Below are 22151 nucleotides of genomic sequence, written 5' to 3'. Positions count from 1 at the left end.
CTAACAGTCATTCACCTTTTTACAATTGGGAATTTGAAAGAAATGTCGGCATTCATATTTTCAGATTAAAGTTGCCTTTAAATTTAGGAAATTAGTGTGGATCCATGTCAATTTGATTGAACGACCAGAACAGGTGGACATTGAACCTCCGGTAATGTTCAATAGGTAGCCCAATGGCGGTGATTCGTAGGCGTCTGGCGTCCGCATAACAGCATTAAAATAGCATATTAATTAACGAAAAATGCTCACGGTTTTTATATTGTATTCAATATAAGGCAAGGTAATAGAGAGAAACAGATGAGTCAGTTGAAAAAAACGGTTACAATGAAGCTATAGGTAGCTAAACTAGCTCATTGTCCCATATCGAATTCGATATCACTAAATAGTAAACATATTTTATCTGTCAAAGTTGGCTACATCGACAAACCATTCCGTCCGTTTGAAGATTCAGCGAGGACGAAAGGTAAACACAGGCATAGAAAACACAAGACAATTGATGCAGTTAACCATTTGCAATTAGCTGCTATAATGATATGTTTGCTTAATGGCTAGGTAGTCATCTTATGATGGATTACCGTAAAACCATGTCAGTTTAGACAGCTTAGGGGTATTCATTACCCCTGTTTCTGTTGAGCTTGTTTTGAAGACAAAGACTCTTAGTAGCTCTTGTTTTTTGTTTGTGTCTGAAGTATATAGGCCCAGTCCCTATTTTCTTTTTATCTGAAAGTTTTAATTGTATTTTGTTTTGGAAAATAAAGTGGAAAAAAGTGAATGGATCTTTCTGTATTTGTTTTCTTCTGTTGTGCTGTCTTACAAGAGGCTAACACTGTATTTGTTTTACAAGATGTTTACAGGATGTCCTGTAAGACATCAAGGAAGTGCTATAGTCTTACAACAGATCTACACAAGTGTTACACAGTCAGTCCTTCAGCCCTGGGACTGAAAATACTTCAAATTCTGTCCGCTTATATTTGAATTCTACTACTTGAAAACAGAGGCTTCAAAAGCTCTTTTCATCCTGGTAAAGAAGCCAGTTGATAGCGATCACTGTAGTCAGCTACTCTAAATCTGCAAGCTCAGTGTGTCTGCGAAAATCTGAGGGCCCAGCCAGGCATGTCTACAGCCTCACAAAGAGACACTTGTGACTCAAACTGTGTCTGCCTGAAGATGGGATAATACCAACTCATTTACCTTTGTTACTAGTCTTGCAGCATCACACCACACTGGGAAACTGATGAACAGATAAGTAGGTTGGGGTTTTCCATTAATAATGTGGATGGAATGATTTCGATTGATGATTGTAGGCCTAATTTTAAGGTTTATATAAGTAGCTTACCAGTTCAAGTAATGTCCTCAATGAGACAGATTAGTTTATGTGTGTGATTATATTTGTCATCATTAAACAGTGTATCCTGTGCTGTGGGTGGTAACATTTAGGTGTTGCTCTGCTAATACGTTGAGCCTTGAGTACCTGAGTGGATGATCCCATACTCCCAGCCAGGGTGGGACACCAGCACTGCTTCCACAGCCCAGAAACTAGATCAGAGAGGCTGGAGACAGACTATAATCCTTGTAACAGAACCCAGAAATCTGCCAAGAGTAGTGTGTTCAAGGCACCGGGCCAGCAGTTAAGAGAATTCCAGGACTCCCCCCTCACCCCCCCCCCCACCCCCTTACCCTCCCCTGGCTCCCCAAAGTGTTTTACTGTGTCAATGGAGCATGTACAACCTAAAGGTTGCAAGCAAGGGAGCTGTGTTGAACTCTCCATCCGAACATACTGCATAACCTTCCTGCTTTTCAGTGCTGTGGTTCAATACATGGAGGGGTTTTGTTTACTATTTGCTAAACAAACTTTTCTTGTGATCTTTCTGAGGGAGTGGCAGTTTTGTTTTTACATAGCTATTTCTTGAGATTAATACATTACAGTTAAACACAATTTTTAAGTCCAGTTTAATACTTTGTACACCTGGGTGTGGGCGGTAAGTTTTTAGATTGTTCCGCTGGATCAGTACGTGTGGGAGGAGAGTTAGAGAAGAGTATTTGGGAGGCCGGAGCGTCTGCTGAACTTGTGTGTACGCCCATTGGCAGGTGGAACAAATAGTGCACCTCTTGTTGCAGTAAAACGCTCCATGTATCTCTATTCTGTCTGCAGTCATCTGCTGAAAAAGATACCGCCAGCATTGGACGAGACCACATTCCGGTAAGTAACAACTTTTACCGTGTTTTGGGAGAGTTTAGTCGATTGTAGCCTGCGAAGTGTAGCAAATGTGTTAATTACAATCTTCCCGCATGCGTCGAAACGCGCGACCATAACCGTGCGTAAAGCGGTTGCCAAAACTTAAATTTAACAATATCTCAACGGGTGACTTTATAACGGTTCGTTATCAGATGAGACCGGTTAACAAACGTCTTTTGATTTTCAGCTGAAGTAGGCCTTGTCTAAGACAAAGAACACAATCCGTAGTGTCTGGAAATGTCAAGCTCCCTTTATGGATCAGTGCCTGGGATATTGAGTTTGTTTCCATGGTTCGACGGTGTTCTTTTAAGGATGTAACACTTACCTTTTGTTATGAGAAAGGCCGCACCCATTATTGTTAAACGTCATTATGGTTTAAATGATACCCAGTCGTGGTATTAAATGTAGCCCTGCAGGCGAAACGACCTTTACCGAAAGATGATTCACACCATGTAGCCTATACCCAAATGTATTGTCAGGATTATGATTTATGTCAGGAAAAGATAACTAGGTCATGGATTTACCAAATGTCTTTGTTCTTTCCAACCTCCCAACCCTTCTAAGACAACCGACTTAGTTTCCGTCTCTTCTCAGATGAAGAAGGCCGCTATGTTTGGGACAGTGGGATGAGTAACCTGAGGCGGCTGCTGTGAATCCAGAATGGAGAAGAAGGCGGGAAACCAGTCTTCCTCAGGGCAGACCAGCTCAGCCTGCTTCAAGGTTATTGTGGTGGCCTTCATCCTCGTTTTCCTCATCATCGGAGTCATTGTTGGCGTCTTGGCTTGTGAGTCTGTCGGCCGTATTACCAAGACGTGGCTTAGTTTATGTTGCAAGTCTCCTATGACTTTCACTTACTTCCGTACTAGTAAGATAAAGGCAGATAATAACGCTATGTCCACACTTGTCTGGTTACAGTAGTTAAGCTTTATATAGCCCTTAAAAAAAACAGATTCGATCAAAATACTTAATTCCCCCCGAAGGGAAAGTAATGCAGGAAGGTGTAATTCTAGTTAGTTAATTAAGTTAGGAAGGTAGGCAGTCCAGTCATATAAAATGCATAACTATGACTAACAAGCCATTCCATTTCCTTAAAATGTGTCTTCGACCCAAACGCTTATGTGATGTAAAAATGCAAAACCTGTTGTATTCGTTGTTGACGGGAGGATGTTGTTGACTGACTGCGTGTGATTGGATGTTGTTGACTGACGGCGTGTGATTGGAGTATGTTGTTGACTGACGGCGTGTGATTGGAGGATGTTGTTGACTGACGGCGTGTGATTGGAGGATGTTGTTGACTGACGGCTTGTGATTGGTCCATCAGCGTACCTGGTTCAGGAGGAGCATTACTTCATGGAGACGGTCCAGCTGAAGGGGCTGAACTATACCTCAGACCTCCAGGATGACTCCTCTGCCTTCTCCATCGTCCTCTCCGCCATCATCAAGTCCAAGGTGGGACGCCCTGACCCCAGGGAGAGGGGAGGGTGCAGCTAAGTGGTTAGAGCATCCGACTTTAGATCAAGAGGACGCACTTTCAAAACCCCCCTGTGTGTCCCTCTAGTTAAAAGCGTCTGAATGAAATGTAAACGTGTAAATGGTACCTTGTTCTTCCAGATGAGGGAGGTGTTTGTTGTCTCATTGATAACACATCACTATGAAGAATGCAATATCATTGCCTATGGGTGAGTTCAAATTCCCACTGTTACACTAAAATCACTTTGTGTTTTTGAGCACATCGTCGAAACATTGTGGGTGTGGGGTTTAGAACCCTCCCTCAGTCATGAGCGAAAGATTCACGCAAGTCAAGTAAGTCAGGTGGCTGAGCGGTGAGGGAATCGGGCTAGTAATCCGAAGGTTGCCAGTTCGATTCCCGGTCATGCCAACTGACGTTGTGTCCTTGGGCAAGGCACTTCACCCTACTTGCCTCGGGGGGAATGTCCCTGTACTTACTGTAAGTCGCTCTGGATAAGAGCGTCTGCTAAATGACTAAATGTAAATGTAATGTAAGTCCATTTTGACACCGAGACTCAACCTCACTCTCTGACCTCCTGTCCCCCCCAGGAACATCAATGAGGAGGTGATGGTGACCTTCAGGCTGGTGTTCAGGGTGTCCAAGATGCAGCTGTACTCGGACACTGACCTCCAGGACGTTCTGAGGACCGGGCTGAGTGCCATGCTCCAGGGGAAAGCTGTGGTGGTGCCAGGCTTTGGGGAGATCAAGGCCATCACCCTGCTGGGTACTGGAGCCTCCCTCCCTGTTTGTTCTGTTCCTCCAGGATCTGGGCTGTACAGTCGGTGGTGATTAGTAAAAACAGGCGTTATTTTTCACAAGGTTGGAGACGATCATGAAGGAATATTCGTGTAAAAAAAAAAAAAAAAGCTGTTTTATGCGATTTGTGTCAAAATTCCGAGGCGACATGAGAGTGCTGATTCAGAGCAGCTCTTCAGTACAAGCTGTCCTCATCAGCATCTTCACCCTCGAACTTTCAGATTCACTAGGTGTTCTGTTTAAAACTCCTGTTAAAGTGTGTTGATGAGTTGGAGCCCGGCTGCAGGTGCTGTGTGTGTGTGTGTGATCCTGTCTCCTGCCTCTGTCCCCAGGGGCCAACGGGAAGTCCTTCTACACCATCGGAGACGCCATGAGTGAGTGTGTGTTTGTCCTCAAACCCTGATGTTGTAAAGAGCTCCTGTATCAGGTTTATCAGCCTGTTGATCTGACGCCCCCGCCCCCCTCCCCAGCCAGGTGTCCTGGCAACACCTTCACCTGTGACAACGGGGAGTGTGTCACCAAGACCAACCCCGAGTGTGACTCGCTGCCTGACTGTACGGACGGCTCCGACGAGGCCCGCTGTGGTGAGTGACCTTTGAGACCCAGTCATACAACCCAGGGGTTAAAGGGTTAGCTCAGTGGAAAAGCAGTTTACTGCAGATCAAGAGGTTGAAGTATCACACCCCCTATTTATTTGGAAAATGTGAATAAACTGCTGAATTAATACATTCCCCCCTCCCTTTGTATCTCTCTCCCCTCCTCCGCCCCTCCCCCAGAGTGTGGGACCCCCTCAGCCATGGGCACCAGGGTGGTGGGGGGGGAGGATGCGCGGGGGGGGGAGCTGCCCTGGCAGGTGAGCCTCAGGCTGAACGGACGACACAGCTGTGGAGCCTCCATCATCAGCAGCACCTGGCTTGTCAGCGCCGCCCACTGCTTCGAGAGGTGAGACCTGGACCCCCCTCTCCCCCTGCGACCCTCCCCTTGCCCCCTCTCCCCCTGCCACCCTCTCCAGCCCCCCTCCTTTCGCGTTTCTGTTTTATTTGCATCTGTTATTCACTTGGGTTCTTTGTCTGGTTGTCTCTTCCTCTCACTCCCTCTCCCCCCCCCCCCCCCCCCCTCCAGAGACAATGACCCTAAACTCTGGACGGCGCTGGTGGGGGCCAGCCTGGTGTCGGGGGAGCAGGAGGAGGCCTCCACCATCAACATCAAGTCCCTGACGGTGGCTCCGCGCTACAACCCCATGACCACGGACTTCGACGTGACGGTCCTGGAGCTGGAGACTCCCGTCACCTTCAGCAGCCACGTCCAGCCCATCTGCCTCCCCGCCACCTCGCACGTCTTCGTGCCAGGGAAGAACTGCGTGGTGTCCGGCTGGGGGGCGCTCAACCAGTACACCAGTGAGAGCCTTCACACTCCATCCTCGATGGTTTGGTTTAGTGCGACAGGATTCACATTTAGTGTGACAGGATTCACATTTAGTGTGACAGGATTCACATTTAGTGTGACAGGATTCACATTTAGTGCGACAGGATTCACATTTAGTGTGACAGGATTCACATTTAGTGTGACAGGATTCACATTTAGTGTGACAGGATTCACATTTAGTGTGACAGGATTCACATTTGTACATATGAACAAGCTAAGGTCCCTGGTTATGATACTAACTTTGTCTTGTATTCTATTAGCTGCCGCTTTGATTCAGAATAATGTACAGGGGGCGTGGGCAGGGGGTATTTGAACCTACTGATTTGCAGTCAAACCCTCTAACCACTGAGCTCTACCCATCGTCATGGTTCCCCGTGTTGCAGGCGACGTCCCCCCCACGCTGCAGAAGGCCGTGGTGAAGATCATCGACTCCAAGGTCTGCAACAAGACCAGCGTTTACCGAGGGGCCATCACACAGAATATGATGTGTGCAGGATTCCTGCAGGGCAAGGTGGACTCCTGCCAGGTGAGAGGAACAGGACACTGTGTGTGTGTTTACCTGTCTGTGTTTACATGTGTATGTCCTCCTGTCCTGTAGGGGGACTCTGGGGGCCCTCTGGTGTGTGAGGAGGCTCCAGGGAGGTTCTTCCTGGCGGGGGTGGTGAGCTGGGGCGTGGGCTGTGCTCAGATCAACCGTCCCGGGGTCTACTCCAGGGTCACTCAGCTGAGGAACTGGATCCTGAGACAGACCTCCCCCGACCTGGCCCCGGCCCTGCCCCAGACTCCGCCCCCAGTCCCGCCCTCCGCCGTTACCAAGACAGCAGAGATACACCACGCTATGATGATGATGGCTGCCCCGCCCATACCTGGTACTCTGCCCCTCTACCCCAACCCTCTAAGAAAGATCAAGTTTTCCTGTAACCTGTCCTGTGTCCTACCACACATTGTAATTCACTGTTCGTCCGGGGGGTGTGAAACTAGTTTTTTCTAAACTCTCTAAATGTACGCTGGTTGTCATGCCGACTGTTCTGTTGTCATGGCAGCGGTGAACTGCAGCGGGAACTTCCAGTGTGTGTCGGGGTTCTGCATCAGCAAGACCAACCCCGAGTGTGACGGAGACATCGACTGTCCGAACCAGGCTGACGAGAAAAACTGCGGTGAGATTCGCAACGTCACCAGCTCGTTTAGGAAACCTCCTTCTTATTGAAATGTGTTTTTATTCTAACGTACGACTGTAGCACTTACAGACAAACCCTCAAAAAACATTGATAGGCAACAGAGTTTAAAGATCAGGATCCGGGAAGGGTAAGAGGTCACGCCCAGCCCCTCTGTCCCCCAGACTGTGGCGTGCGCCCGGCCGTGGGCTCCCAGAGGATTGTGGGAGGTGTGACGGCACGACGGGGGGAGTGGCCGTGGATCGGCAGCCTGCAGCACCAGCGTCAGCATCGCTGCGGCGCCACGCTCGTCCACCACAAGTGGCTCCTGACGGCCGCACACTGCTTCAGAAGGTACCGTACACACACACACACACACACCCTACGTCTGACACACACACACCCTACACCTGACACACACACACACACACACACACACCCTACGTCTGACACACACACACCCTACACCTTACACACACACTAACACACACACACCCTACGTCTGACACACACACACCCTACACCTGACACACACACTAACACACACACACCCTACGTCTGACACACACACACCCTACACCTGACACACACACTAACACACACACACCCTACGTCTGACACACACACACCCTACACCTGACACACACACTAACACACACACACCCTACGTCTGACACACACACCCTACACCTGACACACACACTAACACACACACACCCTACGCCTGACACACACACACACACCCTACGCCTGACACACACACTAACACACACCCTACGCCTGACATACACACACCCTACGCCTGACACACACACTAACACACACCCTACGTCTGACACACACACCCTACACCTGACACACACACTAACACACACCCTACGCCTGACATACACACACCCTACGCCTGACACACACACTAACACACACCCTACGTCTGACACACACACCCTACACCTGACACACACACTAACACACACACCCTACGCCTGACACACACACACCCTACGCCTGACACACACACTAACACACACCCTACGCCTGACACACACACTAACACACACCCTACGCCTGACACACACACTAACACACACCCTACGCCTGACATACACACACACACACCCTATGCCTGACACACACACTAACACACACCCTACGCCTGACATACACACTAACACACACCCTACGCCTGACACACACACTAACACACACCCTATGCCTGACACACACACACCCTACGCCTGACACACACACTAACACACACTAACACACACCCTACGCCTGACACACACACACCCTACGCCTGACCCACACACTAACACACACCCTACGCCTGACACACACACACCCTACGCCTGACACACACACTAACACACACCCTACGCCTGACACACACACACCCTACGCCTGACACACACACTAACACACACCCTATGCCTGACATACACACACCCTACGCCTGACACACACACACCCTACGCCTGACACACACACTAACACACACCCTATGCCTGACATACACACACCCTACGCCTGACACACACACACCCTACGCCTGACACACACACTAACACACACCCTACGCCTGACATACACACTAACACACACCCTACGCCTGACATACACACTAACACACACCCTACACCTGACACACACACTAACACACACACACCCTACGCCTGACACACACACACACACACCCTACGCCTGACACACACACTAACACACACCCTATGCCTGACACACACACACACACACCCTACGCCTGACACACACACTAACACACACCCTATGCCTGACATACACACACCCTACGCCTGACACACACACTAACACACACCCTATGCCTGACATACACACTAACACACACCCTATGCCTGACATACACACTAACACACACCCTATGCCTGACATACACACACCCTACGCCTGACACACACACTAACACACACCCTACGCCTGACACACACACTAACACACACCCTACACCTGACACACACACTAACACACACCCTATGCCTGACATACACACTAACACACACCCTATGCCTGACATACACACACACACACCCTACGCCTGACATACACACACACACACCCTACGCCTGACATACACACACACACACCCTACGCCTGACATACACACTAACACACACCCTACGCCTGACATACACACACCCTACGCCTGACACACACACTAACACACACCCTACGCCTGACATACACACTAACACACACCCTACGCCTGACACACACACTAACACACACCCTACGCCTGACACACACACTAACACACACCCTATGCCTGACACACACACTAACACACACCCTACGCCTGACATACACACTAACACACACCCTATGCCTGACATACACACTAACACACACCCTATGCCTGACATACACACACTAACACACACCCTATGCCTGACACACACACTAACACACACCCTATGCCTGACACACACACACCCTACGCCTGACACACACACTAACACACACCCTATGCCTGACATACACACACTAACACACACCCTATGCCTGACATACACACACTAACACACACCCTATGCCTGACACACACACTAACACACACCCTATGCCTGACACACACACACCCTACGCCTGACACACACACTAACACACACCCTATGCCTGACATACACACACTAACACACACCCTATGCCTGACATACACACACTAACACACACCCTATGCCTGACATACACACACTAACACACACCCTATGCCTGACATACACACACTAACACACACCCTATGCCTGACACACACACTAACACACACCCTATGCCTGACATACACACTAACACACACACCCTATGCCTGACACACACACTAACACACACCCTATGCCTGACACACACACACCCTATGCCTGACATACACACACTAACACACACCCTATGCCTGACATACACACACTAACACACACCCTATGCCTGACACACACACACCCTATGCCTGACACACACACTAACACACACCCTATGCCTGACACACACACACCCTATGCCTGACACACACACTAACACACACCCTATGCCTGACATACACACACTAACACACACCCTATGCCTGACATACACACACTAACACACACCCTATGCCTGACACACACACTAACACACACCCTATGCCTGACATACACACTAACACACACACCCTATGCCTGACACACACACTAACACACACCCTATGCCTGACACACACACACCCTATGCCTGACATACACACACTAACACACACCCTATGCCTGACATACACACACTAACACACACCCTATGCCTGACACACACACACCCTATGCCTGACACACACACTAACACACACCCTATGCCTGACACACACACACCCTATGCCTGACACACACACTAACACACACCCTATGCCTGACACACACACAGCCCAAAACCAAGAAGGTGCACAGATGTGATGCAGAGAAATGCAGTGTGTGATTGTTCCAGGATTGTTTAATTTCATCTGATTTCCATCCCCTCCTATCCTGTCGTCCCTTCCCCCCCTAGTGACCCTGCTCCGACCGGCTGGGCGGTCAGCCTGGGCTCGGTGCTGCGTTCAGGCGTCGGGGCCCTGGTGATTCCCATCCAGCGGGTCATCCTCCACCCTAGCTTCAACAGCTCCACCATGAACCACGACCTGGCCCTGCTGGAGCTGGCTGTCCCAGCGCCCCGCTCCTACACCATCCAGTCAGCCTGCCTGCCCTCGCCCGTACACAGGTTCCTCAAGACCGCAGACTGCTACATCGCTGGCTGGGGCTCCATGAGGGAGGGAGGTGAGTCGGGATATGCAGGGAGGAGGGGGCGGGGGGGGGATACGCAGGGAGGAGGGGGCGGGGGGGGATACGCAGGGGAACAGGAGGGGGCACGGGGGGGGGGGGGGTACGCAGGGGAACAGGACTTAGGCTGCAGGATCTTGAGAAGAACATTAATTACACCTGAGAGAGACTTACTATTATACGTGCATCCCAGCTTGATTAAAGTGAGAGTTGAGCTGACCCCAGGTCTGTGTTGTGCTTGTCCTCCTCTCAGGCTCTCTGACCAACCTGCTGCAGAAAGCTCCGGTCAGCGTCATCGACCCGGCGGACTGCCAGCGTGCGTACGGCAGCGGACTGAGCCCCAGCATGATGTGTGCTGGGTACATGGAGGGAGGAAAGGACACGTGTCTGGTACGACACTCTCACACACACACACACACACAGTCACACACAGTCACACACACACAGTCACACACACACAGTCACACACACACACTCTCACACACACACAGTCACACACACACAGTCACACTCACACACACACACACAGTCACACTCACACACACAGTCACACACACACACAGTCACACACACACTCTCACACACACACAGGTTCACCCCCACCCTTGGAGACACATTGTCTGAGATTATATTACCTTTCCACCAAACCTGCTCCTCCCCCTTCCTCTCTTTCCTCTTCCCCTCCCCTCTCTTTCCTCTTCCCCTCCCTAAGCTGCTTATGTAACCAAGTCAACCCAAAAGCATTCCTGTCTCAGGGTATCACCTAGGCCCACAAATGACATTCTCCTCTCTGGAGCTCTGCTGACTGTGCTCTCTCTCTCTCTCTTCCTATGCCTCCCTCACTCTTTATCTCCATCCCCCCTCTCTTTGTGTCTCTCCATCTCTCTTTCTTTGTCTCCATTCACCCCCCCCTCCCTCTCTCTCTCTCTTAGTCAAGGTAACCTGTTGGCTGTCCTCTCCAGTGTAGATGTGATAGTGTTGGGTTGTAACTGTACAAAGGAGAGTGGTGTACCTTCACCCAGCTTCCTGGAGGCCACTGCCTTCACATCCACATCTAGGTCATCAGCCAGCATTCACATCTGACAAGCCCGACATCTTAGGAAGCAGTCTCTGGTGTAGGGGACCCAACACTATCAGATATACACAAGACGAGACAGCCGACAAGTTTACCTTGACTAAGGGAAGGGGCAGAGAGAAGGGGGGGGGGGGTGATGGGGACAGAGAGGGAGAGATATGGAGACAAGGTGGGAGAGAGAGGGAGAGAGAGGCAGAGGGGGGAAAGACAGAGAGAGCGGATAAAGAGAGATGCGGGGGCGTTTGAAGGTATCCGTTTCTCCCGAACACAGGGCGATTCAGGAGGCCCTCTGACCTGTCGAGAGCTCTCCGGCCCCTGGTTTGTTGCCGGGGTGACGAGCTGGGGCCATGGCTGTGGGCGGAGCGGCTTCCCAGGAGTCTACACGCGTGTGACGGCCGCCAGGGAGTGGATCTCCTCCCACCTGCCTTTCTAACGACGCCCCGGACGGAGCAAACAGAGAGCCCTCCTCTCCTCCCCCACTCGCCTCCCTCCGGTGGCCTCCCAGGACAGCTGTGTGGCCGGGGGACCGTGGTGTCCTGTCTCCAGCCTCTCACACGGACCCAGAGACGGGCCTTACACTCTGGAGAAACACGACCATAGCAGAGGACGTGGTCCAGGACTGTCTCGCTGGAGTGACTTTCTGGACATTTCATTACGATCAGCATACTAGTGGGGAACCGTGTATTTATTTGACTGTATTTATTGTGGTGACTGACATGTAACTTACCAGAAGCAACTTTTTTTTGTTTGATTTTGTGAGGGTTTAGAAATATATGCATTTCATTTACTGGTCTTTAAACTGCTCTTATTGTTTGTAGTTTTAAAATTATTTTACAGTTTTCTTCTACTGATAATGTCTGAAATAGATAATAGGTTTAAGTACCTAGATGTATCGAAATAGGACACTTCCTTCAGCGACTGGAATCACAAGTAAGAAGGAAAAACACTCGAGAGACTCCATGTTTGATTACCCGGCATTTATTTACTTTTCATTCGTGAAAAATACCATTTTAGTGAGTCACACAAACATATCATTCCAGCACCATCCTCAAGTGTTCAAAGACCTTAATTCTCTTCCACAAAGCCAAAATGGATGAAGAGCCTTAGAATTAACGTTTTCCCAGAACTACCTACAGCAGCTGGAACATAAAGGTTTTCTTGTCCAAGTTCTGCTCAGCAGAGCCCGACACTGGAGGCCAGATAGGACAACCAGAAACACAACAAACAACCCAATTTAGATCTCAGGGTGCAGTCTGATATGCGACAGTTTGAATGCCAGTTTACAGTTATGAAAACAAAACTGTTTCTGATGCTGGATGAAAGGTGGGTTTGTAGATGAAGTAACAAGAGCTTTCTTTTGACACTGGTGTCTCACACAGACACAACAAACTAAAGAATTGGTCACACCTGGCACAGTTTTCCTTGGGGAGAGTTATAGTTGGACCATGACGGATTCAGCCATATTGTACATCATAACAGTTGTCCACATGAACATCCGTCATCAACAACTCTCAGGACATCAAATTAAAAAAACAATAATCTGTAGCCATGTGTGTTACGATTCCTTATTGCAAGGAACATGTCCATTAGGTATCACTGAGGCTAGCATCCACAGGCACTGGTGACCTGGCCACTTCTTGTGGGATGATGGTGCGCACACATGCGATCTTAACCTCGGCCAAATCACCTCCAATGCCAGACGTCTGCGCCTGCCGTGTGGGGCTGAAGGAGGGACAGGTCAGATGCGCGCCCTCTCCCTCTGCAGTCTGGAGTTGTAGGCACGCGACACAGTGTTCCAGGCATCCATGTACCTATCCATGCACATGGCGATGCATTTCTGCACGGTACACAGAAGAGAAGCAGTGAGTACATCGATCTGTTTATTCGGAGAGCTGACAACGATGGGGCAGTCGAACACTATTGCCATTACTTCTGTCTCTGTCAAACCAATGACTACCAATGATTACAAATACTTTGTACTATACTCAGAAGGCCAAATGTTGAATACATCAAGTCTAAATACCCACCTGTTCAGAGTTGTCTAATGTGCCTCCAGGCTTACCTATGCATTTCTTGAAGCATTTATCTGTCATTCTCTACAAGAGAAAGGAAAATAATTAAAATTAAGTTGTGTCACTCGATTAATCGACCTCATTAGCCATGTTCAGGGTCTACATGGTACAAAATCCGTATTTTACATTACACCAGCCAAACATAAATTGGTATACGCATTTGTGATAATGGACTACTGATTTGGAAAGCCTTGGTTCTATTACAGAGCTAACTAGGTAACTAAAGTTAGTAGCTATTGTCGAGCTAGCTACTCCACGATGTATTTTCAGTCATTTTTCTACCTGTACGCATTATTCCATACAAAACTGCTTGTTCAGAATACATGTCTAATTACAAACACCCAATGTTAGTAATTCTACATGATTTACACGTATATGAGATAAATGACGTTTAGCAATTTCATATTCTTGCTAGTAGGTAGGCTAGCTAGGTTTAATATATACCTGTAACAGCTCTTGCGCATTAGCTACTGCAATCTGGACCTTCACTTGCTCCATAATTGTGCCAGTGTCCATTTTACCAGACCCAGCACCCGCTGAAAAATCTGAACCGAACCCGTCCATGTTTGATTGTGAAAATATCGATAGCTATTTAGTAGAGAAACTATAAATTACACGTGCATGTAACTACTGCTAGCAGTAAGCTCAATGCCCTTGACAGAACCGGAACATCACATACGAAACTTCCTGTAGGCAGAATCAAGCATCAACTTTTTTGCTCATGAATAGTCACAGTTGTGTGTCCGTGTAGAAAAGGCATTCAATCCTCATATTTCGTTGGTGTTTTCTAAAGCATCGTTGGTATACTCAAGACAAGGGCAGCTTATCTGGCAAAGGTTCACTAATGGAGATTCAAAAAGATTTAGAGCAGTCAGTGGTTCGGAAAACTCACCGGAAAATGCCCCTACTTGAAAATATTTAATCCCCCCCTATCTACCATCAGTTTTACATCCCCTTTCGACAACAACAGACTTTTCTGCTTTTATGATATATTGATCCTGGGACAAATGTCGAAAAACAAATAATTCGAAATGTTGCCATGTGATAGTTTTACTTCCGGGTGCATTAAGCAAAAATCAGTTTTTCCTTTTGCTAGCTACCTACTACATGATTATCTCCCGTCCGTGATATCCAACCATTGTAGTAATCTTTTTATTTATTGATTCGAGGTTGCATTATTAAGACATAGTCAACGCAATTAGCTACATTTCTGTATTGGCGGTTAAAATAGACTGTTGCCATGGTGATACAAAACGCTTTGCAGACTAGTTTGTGAAGAAGCTAGCGTAGCTAGCATCTGTTAATGCTGGACCAACAAGAGAAGCCAAGTTACGTGCATCCAACAACTATATAATCGTGGACAGTTCTCTGCAATGGTAACATATAACTATTTTTACTGGTCAATGATGATCCATTTCAATGTCAATGTATATCGATGGCGTAGCTCGATAATAATTGTGTATTAGTAGCTAGCTAGGCTACTGTAGTCTATATACAGTACATTCAATGCTTCTACTACTAGTCTGGCTCTATTCTACTCACCAGACGACTGTTAAGTTGGCTATCATGGCATTATTAGCTAGTTCTGTTAACAAACAATACAGTAGTTAGCCGGCGTGGTTTAGTTTAGCAGTAATGAAGCTAACACATAATATAACATTATAAGCACATTATAAGCAGATGCATCGATTTATGGGATTTATAGCCAAATATATTATTATGCACAAGTATTCTGCTTTCGTCAACACAGCTCCATAACGTTAAGTCACTATTCTGTGTTTCATTTTTGTGTAGTTCGTCGAAATCATAACTTATTGTTACCTAAAATGTTGGTAGGGATGAATACAGAAATAGATAACGTATCAATCAACGTAAACGCCGACAGGTGGCGCAGTTGGCATTCTGCTTTGTGACGTTCAAGCGGCATTCTGAAAAAGGGTGCAAGCTTGTGTCCAGCAAGTCTATTGCAAGGGCTACATAGTACATTCCCCAATCGTTTATCGGCCTTTTAATATTTTTGCATTTCACCCGTATTACCGTCCATATACAGCACTTTTTTTCTTTCATGATATCATTGGCCATGACATGACTCATCATGAATGTATCCTACCACCAAGAAAAACTAAGGGATGTTGGTGTGACAGTTTCCAGCAAGCAGCGCTTCTAGGACATTTAATTCCCACTGCTTATTCAGTCAGTTTAGCCTATTAAGTTGCGTTCTTTCATAAAGTTGGGCCATATCTTGATCCTTCAGCACCTCTGTACGTGGGTCCCTGTCTGAGGTGGAAAAATTGATCTGCCTTAGTTGTTAGAAGGCAGCATGAAATGTTTCCAATGGCAGCACAGTGAACAGCATGTGTCTGAGAAACTGTGGCTGATATTTTGTTTCCCAGAATGGGTTGAAAGCGAAAACCCTGTGTAGCTGCGGCTCTGTGGATCTGCCCGTCAGGTCAGAGTCTGTGCAGTGCAGCTGTTTGTTGGTTTTGAGTCACAGTTTCAATTTTTAGAAGAAATCATCAACATTGTAAAAAATACAACCTGAGCTGTACAGTGTTGGCAGTTTTCGTACAGTTATTGTGTCATAAAGTCAACTGCCTGTGGAAAATGAAAACTGTAATATAAGGCGCCAGGCCTGGTCTACCTGCTGGTGTCTTGGGCTCCACTGTAGCCTAAAAGATCCACCATTTAATCTGCACTGTCTTTTGTATCCTTGGTCGTTGTTGAATGGCATTCTATTCATTTAGAAGATGCATTCATCCAAAGCCACATGCATATAGATGGTGCAGTGGAAAGTCTAAGATCAGAAGTGCGTAGTTCTAACAGTATTACAGTGGTTAGACTCAAGGACTAGTTGGCCCAGTACTAACTAACATCCCAGCTACCAGGCACAGTGGGACAACTACATCTCAATCACATTTCCTCCTCCGCAATCCTGAGGCCTCCACATCTCTCTGAGTCCTGGGCCGCTTTTGTGCCTCCTGCCCTTCCTAGCAGCCTAGCTGTCCTTGGATGAACCCTTCCCTTGGCGAGCGGACCCTGTCTCTCTCGGGGGCGGACCCTGTCTCTCTCGGGGGCGGTCCCTGTCTCTCTCGGGGGCGGACCCTGTCTCTCTCGGGGGCGGACCCTGTCTCTCTCGGGGGCGGATCCTGTCTCTCTCGGGGGCGGACCCTGTCTCTCTCGGGGGCGGACCCTGTCTCTCTCGGGGGCGGACCCTGTCTCTCTCGGGGGCGGACCCTGTCTCTCTCGGGGGCGGACCCTGTCTCTCTCGGGGGCGGACCCTGTCTCTCTCGGGGGCGTTCCACCCTCCGTGGCGTGGGAGCGGTGCAGCACTCACACGCGACACAGCACAGCTTAGCTCCCCGAACTAAAGACGGAGATTCGTGTTTGCTCATCCATGCCCCTTCACTCATGTTGCGCCTGAAAACAGGGCCAAGACGGTTTGTTTATCATCATGATGTCATTAAGAACGCTGGGATGCTGTGAGGTGATTGGCCGTGTGGGTGTGGGAGAGACTGTCTCCAGGCTGGGCTCCAAAGGCTATAAATAGCATGGTTAGCTTTGAGTTATGAACCCCAAGATCAATAGAGAAGATTGTGTCTTTGAGAAACTATGCATGAGGCCTTGAGAGTCTAAACGTTGGCTGTCTCAGTAAAACCTTGGGGGGACTCAAATTCCAGGAAGTAGCCTAATCCCAACAGGCTTAATATCTGTAATCAACCGGCCATTTTAACCCTGGTCCGGAACCACCCTAACTATCTTACCACTGAAATACCATTAGAACCACATCAGCATTTCGAATCCTTGATGTTCTGCGGTACGTTCTACGTGCTCCTGTGTGTTAGGATAAGAGTGTGTGGTAACGTATTGTGTTCATCTCAGGAGGAGCGCTTTGCCTTCCTGGCTGAGTGGTACGACCCCAGCGCTGCTCTGCTGCGCCGCTACCAGCTCCTGTTCTACCCGAGGGACAGCTCCGTGGAGATGGTAGGCAAGGCTGCTTCAAGTAGCCATGATTGCTGCTCCTTGCATGTCATGTATGTAAATATAAGAGTGGGTGGTGGCTGTATATCCATGTCTGTGTGAGTGGTTGGCCGTGTGTTCACGCAGTGAAAACATGGTAAACAAACATGGAAAACAAAATACTATGTCACGTTTTGAATAACTTTCTCAAACCACCTACCCAACCCCCTCAAGGTATGGTGGTAACAATTCCCAGAGGTGTTCACCTCAATATCAGTGTTGCAAAACTGTGCATTACAAAGTGCATACATGTTCAATGATTAACTGCCTTGTTTCAAACATTCTATTTGAGTAAAACTCTGAGACTGAAAAAGTCTTCATGATACTGTCTGTCTCCCGACCCCGGAGAGATGGTCTCTACGCAGAGCATGTCGTCCTACATATGACCCCAGTGTGACCCCTGTTGACCCCAGACATGCTCCTGACCCTCTCTGTGTCACGAGCCTCCAGGAACTTCCTTTTCTCGTTGCAGTTCGACGTGAAAAACCAGCGCACGTTTCTGAGGAAGACCAAATACGAGGACCTCCGCCCCGACGATCTGTTTGTGGGGAACCGGGTCAACGTGTTTTCTCGACAGCTCAATCTGATTGGATACGGAGACCAGTATACAGCCAATAGGCTGGGCAGTAAGAAGGAGAGGTATGGATCTGGACTGGAGGTGATGCAGGAAGATGTTGAAGGAGGATGTTAGACCGAGCACAGTCACACCTACCCTCTTTTTCTGATGCGCTGTAAGGAGGCAGCTAATTGGCTACTTGATGTCTGTGGTTGCATGTGTTAACTGTTCCCATTGGCTTAAGTAACGCAAGCTGTTCTATGTGTTAACTCTCCTTACTGGCCTGAAGCTGTTTGTTCCATGTGTGAACTGTTCCTGTCGGCCTAAGGTAGGCTATGGGGAGTTTATGAGAGGGTTAGCTACCCAGCGTGCCTGAGGTGGGGAGTTTATGAGAGGGTTAGCTACCCAGCGTGCCTGAGGTGGGGAGTTTATGAGAGGGTTAGCTACCCAGCGTGCCTGAGGTGGGGAGTTTATGAGAGGGTTAGCTACCCAGCGTGCCTGAGGTGGGGAGTTTATGAGAGGGTTAGCTACCCAGCGTGCCTGAGGTGGGGAGTGTATGAGAGGGTTAGCTACCCAGCGTGCCTGAGGTGGAGAGTGTATGAGAGGGTTAGCTACCCAGCGTGCCTGAGGTGGGGAGTGTATGAGAGGGTTAGCTACCCAGCGTGCCTGAGGTGGGGAGTTTATGAGAGGGTTAGCTACCCAGCATGCCTGAGGTGGGGAGTGTATGAGAGGGTTAGCTACCCAGCGTGCCTGAGGTGGGGAGTGTATGAGAGGGTTAGCTACCCAGCGTGCCTGAGGTGGGGAGTTTATGAGAGGGTTAGCTACCCAGCGTGCCTGAGGTGGGGAGTGTATGAGAGGGTTAGCTACCCAGCGTGCCTGAGGTGGGGAGTTTATGAGAGGGTTAGCTACCCAGCGTGCCTGAGGTGGGGAGTTTATGAGAGGGTTAGCTACCCAGCGTGCCTGAGGTGGGGAGTTTATGAGAGGGTTAGCTACCCAGCGTGTCTGAGGTGGGGAGTGTATGAGAGGGTTAGCTACCCAGCGTGCCTGAGGTGGAGAGTTTATGAGAGGGTTAGCTACCCAGCGTGCCTGAGGTGGGGAGTGTATGAGAGGGTTAGCTACCCAGCGTGCCTGAGGTGGAGAGTGTATGAGAGGGTTAGCTACCCAGCGTGCCTGAGGTGGGGAGTTTATGAGAGGGTTAGCTACCCAGCATGCCTGAGGTGGGGAGTGTATGAGAGGGTTAGCTACCCAGCGTGCCTGAGGTGGGGAGTTTATGAGAGGGTTAGCTACCCAGCGTGCCTGAGGTGGGGAGTGTATGAGAGGGTTAGCTACCCAGCGTGCCTGAGGTGGGGAGTTTATGAGAGGGTTAGATACCCAGCGTGCCTGAGGTGGGGAGTGTATGAGAGGGTTAGCTCTGTGTGTGTGTGAGAGTGAGAGAGAGAGAGAGAGAGTTTACCGGGGCTATCTGATGTAGATGACTCACCAGTTAGGACCACACATGCCTCTATGATGAACACTAAACACTGCAGCCTATAGGATTACTCACAACCTACAGCACTACACACACACACACACACACACACACACACACACAGACGTAACGTGTCTTCCTTCCCCTGTCCCCCTCTTTTTCCGCCTCCCTCCCTCCCTTTGTGTCTTCCCAGCTCTGTCTTTTCTCACACCTCTGCTCCAGACTGAGAGTAGCTGATGTTGACGAGGTGTTTGGTGCCTGTCTTCTCTCACAGGAGTCTGCTTCCTTCTCGTATTATATGTCCAAACACGTCGAAGAAAAGAGGAGAAACAGAACGCGTTTCTGACAACGATAAACCGGTTCATAATGTTTGTGTTAGGATGAACAGATGTTCTTATCATGGAACATGACCTCACTAACTCTCCTTCCTGCCCTCCTGTCTTCCAGAACTCTTGCTATGATCAAGCCAGACGCCGTTCTAAAGATTGGAGACATCATCCAGATGATCTACGACTCCAACCTGATCGTGACCAAAGCCAAAATGACCAAGCTCACATGGTAATAAGCTCTCACGACTCCCAAAATGGCGTCTCAGTGCCATCACAGTGCACCTGGGATCGGTCCACCTTCACCAGACACACAAAGACCCTGTGCAGCTTTGGAAGTCAGAGTCCACGGCGTGTCATTAGAAACCAAACAGGAAAATAGATCCTACTCTGTTGTCCCTCTCCAGTGATATGATTCATATTTGATTATCAGCTCTCTCTCTCTCTCTCTCTCTCTCTCTCTCTCTCTCTCTCTCTCTCTCTCTCTCTCTCTCTCTCTCTGTCTCTCTCTCTCTCCTAATGTGATTTCAAAATGGCTGTGGATGTGAAGGGCATCGTCATGCTCTTGTCTCTCCCATCAGATGGGGGCAGTAACGGCTCTCCTTCTATCCTGTAAACACACACACACACACAGACACACACACACTCTCTTTCAACCTCTCATTTTGTCTCTCCTTCCTTATCTTTCTCTCTCCCTCCTTTCCCCTCTCTCTCTCTCTCTCTCTCTCTCTCTCTCTCTCTCTCTCTCTCTCTCTCTCTCTCTCTCTCTCTCTCTCTCTCTCTCTCTCTCTCTATCTATCTCTCTCCCCTTTTCGCTCTCTCTGGCTTTGATGTGTGTTTGCACGTGTTAGCACATGAGAGAATGCTCTTAAGCCCTCTACGGGGGGTACAACCGGGGAAACTAACCCCAAATTGTTGATCCTGTCTGAATATCATAGAGATTTGAAACACCACGTCTGACTCATGCTTCAGACATAATGTTCCTCGTTCAGAGCGTTTGTGTTACATCCTCCTCCTACAGGAGCAGTCTGCACTGGGCTTGAATTCAAACAAAAGGAAATGTAATTTGTCCCATTTCTGTTACTCTCCAAATGATAAGCCAGGGCTTTGACCCTGCAGTATCTGCTGTGATTAGAGAGTGTCTGACAAGGTCACCTTCACCTGCCCGCTGTGGTTCAGATGCAGGCTGTAATGAAGGTGTCTGGTCTGTGGGCAGGTGAAACCAGAGCAGCCTGGATGGTGTGTCCGTCAGGGGGGCTGCCCTGGTGGGGGTGGGGGGGTGGGGGGGTGGATCTGGGGAGCAGAAACAGGGCTGTCATTGACCTCTGGAGACCCAGTATGGCTGTGCTGCTGTTTGGAGTCAGCAGTTGACACCCAAGTCCATTTAATCACACATTAACCCTGCCTTTATGACATCACACATTAACCCTGCCTTTGTGACATCACACATTAACCCTGTCTTTATGGTTCCCTTCCAGGAGCCAAGGGGCCGACTTCTACACTGAACATCAGACCAAGCCTTTCTTCAAGTGAGTCCTTCCTGTGTAATGATTGACCTGTGGGTGGGTGAGAACAGAGGAGGGGGAGGCAGGGGGAGGCAGGGGGGGGCAGGGGGAGGGCTCCAAGGAGGCTTCAAGGGCCAGCCGCCATCTTAAGTGTGGGCTGTGTTATTGATTGCAGTGACACTTGATCAGATATACAGCCAGTGGCTATTCCTGGCTCTGGGGCCTGTTGACTTTGAATC

General features: G+C 48.9%; 3 protein-coding genes across 3 annotated transcripts in view; 2 read left to right on the top strand and 1 right to left on the bottom strand.

Annotated features, from left to right (window-relative positions):
• Positions 1-2896: 2896 nt before the first annotated feature.
• Positions 2897-12863, top strand: tmprss9 (transmembrane serine protease 9). Its single transcript, XM_067229547.1, has 15 exons — positions 2897-3020; positions 3558-3685; positions 3848-3915; positions 4295-4470; positions 4835-4876; positions 4973-5086; positions 5279-5444; positions 5625-5899; positions 6311-6453; positions 6526-6796; positions 6971-7084; positions 7267-7435; positions 10625-10890; positions 11147-11283; positions 12240-12863. The coding sequence occupies exons 1-15, from the start codon at positions 2897-2899 to the stop codon at positions 12399-12401; spliced, it is 2355 nt and encodes a 784-aa protein (XP_067085648.1). The 3' UTR covers positions 12402-12863.
• A 67-nt stretch (positions 12864-12930) lies between these two features.
• On the bottom strand, positions 12931-14705 carry timm13 (translocase of inner mitochondrial membrane 13 homolog (yeast)). The gene is made up of 3 exons (XM_067229548.1): positions 14485-14705; positions 13996-14064; positions 12931-13805 (listed from the first exon to the last, which is right to left on the bottom strand). Exons 1-3 carry the CDS (start codon positions 14602-14604, stop codon positions 13707-13709), a joined length of 288 nt encoding a protein of 95 aa, XP_067085649.1. The 5' UTR covers positions 14605-14705; the 3' UTR covers positions 12931-13706.
• A 196-nt stretch (positions 14706-14901) lies between these two features.
• The window catches only part of nme7 (NME/NM23 family member 7), a 22246-nt gene continuing 14996 nt past the window's right edge, over positions 14902-22151 (top strand). Inside the window, exons 1-5 of the mRNA XM_067229587.1 lie at positions 14902-15416; positions 17920-18021; positions 18530-18696; positions 20529-20639; positions 21886-21936. Of these exons, the coding sequence (XP_067085688.1) occupies positions 15414-15416; positions 17920-18021; positions 18530-18696; positions 20529-20639; positions 21886-21936 (434 nt within the window). The 5' untranslated portion in view covers positions 14902-15413. The remainder of the gene's footprint in view (positions 15417-17919; positions 18022-18529; positions 18697-20528; positions 20640-21885; positions 21937-22151) is intronic.

Source organism: Osmerus mordax, chromosome 26, assembly GCF_038355195.1.
Source record: "Osmerus mordax isolate fOsmMor3 chromosome 26, fOsmMor3.pri, whole genome shotgun sequence".
NCBI classification, from domain to species: domain Eukaryota; kingdom Metazoa; phylum Chordata; class Actinopteri; order Osmeriformes; family Osmeridae; genus Osmerus; species Osmerus mordax.
This window is presented reverse-complemented; position numbering and strand designations above follow the sequence as displayed.

Bases quoted from the DNA above. Each gene is read 5' to 3' on its own strand.
- tmprss9 (XM_067229547.1), top strand. From the start codon at position 2,897: ATGGAGAAGAAGGCGGGAAACCAGTCTTCCTCAGGGCAGACCAGCTCA. The intron at 4,471-4,834 runs GTACTGGAGCCT...CTCTGTCCCCAG, and splicing joins CAAGGCCATCACCCTGCTGG to GGGCCAACGGGAAGTCCTTC. The intron at 6,797-6,970 runs GTACTCTGCCCC...TTGTCATGGCAG, and splicing joins GGCTGCCCCGCCCATACCTG to CGGTGAACTGCAGCGGGAAC.
- timm13 (XM_067229548.1), bottom strand. From the start codon at position 14,604: ATGGACGGGTTCGGTTCAGATTTTTCAGCGGGTGCTGGGTCTGGTAAA. The intron at 14,065-14,484 runs GTATATATTAAA...TTTCTCTTGTAG, and splicing joins ATGCGCAAGAGCTGTTACAG to AGAATGACAGATAAATGCTT. The intron at 13,806-13,995 runs GTGGGTATTTAG...TGTACCGTGCAG, and splicing joins CATTAGACAACTCTGAACAG to AAATGCATCGCCATGTGCAT.